Source organism: Prunus dulcis, chromosome 2 (genome assembly GCF_902201215.1).
Source record: "Prunus dulcis chromosome 2, ALMONDv2, whole genome shotgun sequence".
Lineage (NCBI taxonomy): Eukaryota > Viridiplantae > Streptophyta > Magnoliopsida > Rosales > Rosaceae > Prunus > Prunus dulcis.
Window position 1 is genome coordinate 17,887,039 of NC_047651.1, and position 6,000 is coordinate 17,893,038.

The window sequence follows — 6,000 nt, forward strand, 5'->3', positions numbered from 1 at the left end:
AATTACTTTAAAATAATATAATTTATGATGAGAGTGAGTCGAATTTGAGTGCATGAAAATGAGCTCATTAATCGGCCTAATTCACGTCATGTCTCCCCAATAACATATTCAATATAACTAAACCACCAAACAACGCAACGATATTAAGATTATTAGAGGTAGTAGTGAAAATAATTTGGAGCCTTACTTCTATCTGGCCGTGGACCTCACCTCATCGTGTCAAACTTTTATGGCGGATTTGAAAGCAAAAAGATTCGTACATATCCATGTCACCCAAAAGAATAATGCCGAAATGATAGTTAACTAATAGTGGAACAGGAATGAGATTCTAATTAAGTCGTCTTAAGACAATCCTTAAAAAAAGTTTATGCTCTCATAAAAAAGAAGCGTTACTCGCATTCGAGTGTAAAGCATAATGTACGCACGCCATGTTATTAAATTATTTAAACAATCCAAGCCACAAATTAATACACGTATATGCACATACCTTTATATATAAAAATTAAAAGTAAATTTTAATATTTTAATCAAGTAAATGCATGCATAAACATTACGGAATTGACAAATATAATAGGGTTCGGATGGCCAGTATCTATCCTCCGGGCCGCCTTCTTTTTACCTGCCGAAAGTAGTCATCCGATTAATCATGAGATTATTTGGTCCAACCCCTAACTCTAAGCACCTTGTTTGTTGTGCGTGGCCCCTCAGTTTTTGTTATTATTTAATTGTCATATATAATTATATTTTTCTCTTCAACGTATGTCTTGATTAAGTGGCTTAATTCACATTTATTATAATTAATTATATATATAGAAATTTAATTGAGTGATTTTTTAAATAAGTTTATTAAAGGGACACTATTACAGAACCCATTTCGTATTGCATTTTACTAATTCAAACAATTTATTTTGTAGATATTCATTCAATCAAATATCATCTCTATAAAAATGGCGAAAATATACAAAAATACGAAATAAACTCTATAAGTATGTCTCTCAAATAAACTTATTTGAGGAATCCTTAAAAAAAAAAATCTCTCTCTCTATATATACTTGTTTCTGTGCGCATTCCTAAAAAGATGCAAGGTCATCGGTTCTATCCTGCAACTGATGATGGGCTCTATTTTATTCAACGATGGCCTCTGTGTTTGATTTGAAGAAATGACGAAAAATAGAGCCATTATTTCTTTCTCTATTATTGTTATTATAACTTTTTTCAAGCGATAGGTTGTTATATTATATTATTCTGTTCGTTCTGGAAAATTCGGGTTGATGTTATCGTCATGCAATAGTGTATGACCATTGACCACTAGTGCCTTTCTTTGTGGTCCGGTAACCAGTTGGATCACTTTAATTGTTGCATCCTCAGAAGCATCTAGAGTTTGGAAGTGAAAATTAGATGCAAAATTGTCAATCCACATCTTTTATTTTTTATGAATAATGTAATTCTGAAAATTTTCTTTTAATTTAGGGGGAAAAAAAAGTCTAATAGCATTTCCAACCGATGTATCAAATTGCCACATCAGCCATCAAATTTAAATGTAATATTTGGTATTTGACATCTTCAAAAAAAATGCTCTAATAATCTAACACATGTTGAAAATGTCGAAGAACAAGTATTCTGTCACTAAAATTATATATATAACCACATAAATTCAGTCTCATCCCATGTTCATTGATAAAGAAAATATTTTAACATAAAAAATACTATTTAAAAATAAATAATTCAAAAATAAAAAAAGAAGAATATGCACATATAAAACTCTTTAAATAAAAAACCCGTACAAATTAAAAAGTTTGAATGAACATTTTATTATATGGTTTTTTATCCAAAGTATGACGATTTGATTATGAGTTTGACACGGTGGCATTCGAATTTTGAATCCCGAGATCTGAGACCTATGAAATATCGGCGGCATTTTAGATCAACGGCCACGATGAGTCGCCGCCCATGTTGTGAAAACCCGCAGATGTACTTGGACATTGGACTGGTTGGTAGAGGGGCCCACAAACCCTCCTAGGCCCAAATTGACGACCGAGTTAGTAACAACCTCCAGATTTTACCACGCGCCATCCAACTGCAAGTGTCTGAGGTCGAAGTGAAAATGAAATTTGATTCTCAAACGAGAGAGAGGGACCCAAAACTCTGCGATTTGACATCATGTGGCAGCTTTTTACAGCATGAGTAAATTTTCATTGTTGTCGTTTCAAGTACTTTTAACTCAATTGGTAAATAGGAATTGTTTCCTTTCCTTTTCTTTTCCTCACATGGTGTGTAGGGACCCTTGATGGTAAATTGAGTTTCAAACTTGATTCCTAATGATATGTAAAATGAATTTGAAGACTCGTAAATGATATGGATGCAAATAGAATCGATCTACAAAAGAAAGTTATTTCTCATGTGCGTATTGCGTAACGTCATTCAATGATTACATCATAAGACTATAAGTATTTGATCGTCTAAATAAAAGAAAGGCTAAAATAGTTTACGAAATAAATAAAAAATTAGGTCAATTAGTTCTCATAACTAATTACATAAATATTTTGGAAAAGAACTATGTGCACAATCATACGAACATACATAGTTTGGTACTTGTCAAATTTAGTTTTTATTTTATTCATTATTATCCCATACTTATCCTTTCGAAACTCCAACACAAATCACTTTTCTATGATAACCTTTGAAAAAAAGGATATAAAAAAAGCATTTAAGACACTATTAATAGTGGCGTGGAAAGTCTGACAGTATGTTGATATTCATAAAACGCCAGGTAACAGTCATTTTCATGATGTTTCACAAATTCAAGTAGATAGATATAGTTCTCCCGACATCAGTTAAAGGGTTAAGATGACGCGTATTAAAAATTTGACGTTACAATATGAATGACATAATATTAAACGCCACGAAAGTATTCAAATTTTAAAATTACTAAATTCAACGCCATCTTTATATATTAACTTTAAGGGGCACTTTTTATGAAAAGCACAAGGAGCATGAATAACACTCAACTCAATGGATTAGAAGAAGAAAAAAGAGATAACCATTTTGAATATTTGGAAGCCTTAATGAATTTGAAGAAGAGTTAAAAATGAAATTGAGAGTTTTAAATGGATTAGGTGGGCATGGAAAATACAAGAGTCATACAGAAGAAAGTTCCAATATTTCAACAGCAAATCAAAACTCACATGCATAATGACATTGAAGAACAACAAGAAATAGTAATGATATCACCATCGTTTTTTTCATTTTCTTTTTGTGGGTTTTCTCCCAAGATTCACAAAAGGGTATTTTGATACAAAAATAATAAATTAAACCAAAAGTGAGCTCGACGCACCAAAACTTCGCGTGGGCAGAATCTAGATAGATAGGCAATGCATGAATATATACAGTTTCAAACTAGCATGCTCGAAAAAGGGCCATGGATATTTGACTGTGGTGGCTTCATAAGCTGCTTAGCTTAATAGCTTCACTGCTTGCTTACACCTACACATTAACCCACCCAATTCTTCAACACGTTCGTGCGCAAAAGCTTTCTCTCTCTAGCTTTTTTCAATTTTTTCCTGCCCTCTTAATTTTCTCTTTCCTATTCTGCATTGCTTGTTTTGATTCGGATTTTCTGGTACCTAGTGTGTCCAAACCTCCCCCCCTCCTCTCTCTCTCTCTCTATCCTTTCCTTTTCAAAGCATTATTCGATTTCGTCCTGACCTCTCTTTTCAACATCCCATTTATGCAAATTGCTATTATCTCTATTTTCCCTTTTATTTTTGGTTTTGAGCTCTGAGTTCTGGTTTTTGCTCTGCATCTCTCTGAAACAGGAAGCATTAGAAATGAAGGTCTGGAATCTGAATTTCCCACCTTTGAATTTCTGAATATTCATTGTTCTGCTGTCACGTTTTTCCTTTTGGGTTCTCTTTTCTTTTTGATCTTTTCCCTTTTCTTGTTTGCTTTTTAGGGAACTTAAGGCATGTTTGTTGATGGGTTCTGCTCAAAATCGTATCAGTTTTCTTAGTTTAATTCACTGATATGAATATTTAATCAGATGGGTCCTCATAAGTCTCTAACTGGAAAGAATTGTTCAGATTTAGTATACTTCTAGTGAATATGTCTTTGTTCCTTCACTGTTTATAGATTCTGAATCAGATCTCTTGGTGTTGGTGATTTGTTCTTGCAGAAGTTTGTACTGAAGTTGGATTTGCATGATGACAGAGCCAAGCAGAAGGCCCTGAAAACAGTCTCTACTCTTTCAGGTACAAAGATCATTATTTTACTAGATTTAAGTTTCTTTTTCTAGAGTAAATTAATGATGTTTTTTATATAATTTTTTTCAAAAAAAAAAAACACATAAAAGCCTTCAGATTTAGTTTGGTTTCTTTTTCTAGAGTAACCCTTTAAGATTTCTCTACTTTCTTTTTAGTTTGCAAAAGAAAAGAAACAAGGGTTTCTTTTTGTTCTTATTAATTGGTTATAAAAAAAAAAAAAAATTTCACCAAGGCTGCTCTTTTTGTGTGTGAATGGATTGCAAGGAAGACGACAGTTAGCTGGCTAGTATGTTTTGCAGAGGTCAGCAGACTCTGCACCAGAAATCTGTATTGAATTCTCATCCGGGCTTGAAATGTGTACTAAAGGGCAACAAGTAAATAAACGTCATGAATGAGGTCATTTTTGACACAATATGTCCTCTGGTTTCTGCAGGTTTAGATTTTAATGCAGGTGCTAGTTTGCTCTATGCAAGTTGGTTGTATGTCTAGTGCTACTCAAAACTCAAATACCAAAAAGATATGGTCCATATGGACTAATTGTTCTTTACAAGTTTTTATATTAAAAGATAGTAGATATGAACAGAGTTGAGATAATTCTCAGTTTATTGTTTTGATCCTGCAATTTGTAATTGTAGGTATTGATTCCATCTCCATGAACATGAAGGAGAAGAAATTAACGGTGATCGGAAGTGTCGACCCGGTGACTGTGGTGAGCAAATTGCGCAAGTATTGGCAAACAGATATACTCTCAGTAGGACCAGCAGTAGAGCCTAAGAAAGAGGAACCAAAGAAGGAAGAACCCAAGAAAGAAGAAGAAGCAAAGAAGGAGGAACCCAAGAAAGAAGAAGCAAAGAAGGAGGAACCCAAGAAAGAAGAAGCAAAGAAGGAAGAGGAACCAAAGAAGGAGGAACCAAAGAAGGAGGAGCCAAAGAAAGAGCCAGATCCTGTCTTAGAGCTTGTTAAGGCTTACAAAGCATACAACCCCCATCTGACCACATATTACTATGTGCAAAGCATGGAAGAGAATCCAAATGCTTGTGTTATTTGCTAAACAACAAGCCAAGCTTTCCCAAATCCCAGATTAGGGACTCGAAATCTTCCGAATGCCGCTAGGAGGCCAAACCCAAGAAAATAGGAGCTGCACTTTGTATATAGACGGTCATGCCTCATTGAAATGTTCAAAACACTAGTAATGTGTGTAGATCAAATAAATGTATTTAAATTTTCTTTATAGTTCTTCTGGTCTGTCTGTACCACAAGTGCTTTTCTTTGGAGCTTGATATGAGCTAACCAATTGGTAAAGTTTTTTACTGTGGTAAAGAAAATGGTAAATATCATTTTCTTTTGTGTTGTGGTTTAATCTTTGTAAGCAAGGGTAGCTCTCATTTTCTCAGTGGGTCATGTGGCTTTGTACTGGTTTCAGGTGTATCTTTTGTCTTTGTGTGTGAGCTTATGTTATAAATGAACTGAAGCCTCATGGCCCTCCTCCTACCTTTGTGGCTGTCATTGAGTTGTCTTTCTATTTTTTTTTATATGAGGTAGATGCAGGGCTTTTGGTCCCAGATTAACTGGTCAGATTAGCCATCATTTTTCTTTGCCCTTTGTATTGTTCTCTATGAGTGTAGTGCCAGTTAATTGGACAGCAGAAGTTAGCTGATGGAGTTTTGTGCTTCAAGAATCATGGTTGGTTTGATTGTTTGGAGATCATTTTCAAGCTCTTCCAGCCACTAGTTTTTACTTT

The 6,000-nt window shown here is 34.1% G+C and overlaps 1 protein-coding gene across 2 annotated transcripts; it reads left to right on the forward strand.

The window, feature by feature from the left end:
* The first annotated feature begins 3,418 nt into the window (after positions 1-3,418).
* Positions 3,419-5,765, forward strand: LOC117619141 (heavy metal-associated isoprenylated plant protein 39). Of its 2 annotated transcripts, XM_034349010.1 has the most exons (3): positions 3,419-3,833; positions 4,172-4,247; positions 4,895-5,765. In XM_034349010.1, the coding sequence occupies exons 1-3, from the start codon at positions 3,828-3,830 to the stop codon at positions 5,308-5,310; spliced, it is 498 nt and encodes a 165-aa protein (XP_034204901.1). In that variant the 5' UTR covers positions 3,419-3,827; the 3' UTR covers positions 5,311-5,765. The 2 variants fall into 2 exon arrangements, with proteins under 2 accessions (XP_034204901.1, XP_034204902.1); XM_034349011.1 differs by lacking the exons at positions 3,419-3,833; positions 4,172-4,247 and adding an exon at positions 4,338-4,655.
* Positions 5,766-6,000: the final 235 nt, after the last annotated feature.

Bases quoted from the DNA above. Each gene is read 5' to 3' on its own strand.
- LOC117619141 (XM_034349010.1), top strand. The intron at 4,248-4,894 runs GTACAAAGATCA...TTGTAATTGTAG, and splicing joins AACAGTCTCTACTCTTTCAG to GTATTGATTCCATCTCCATG.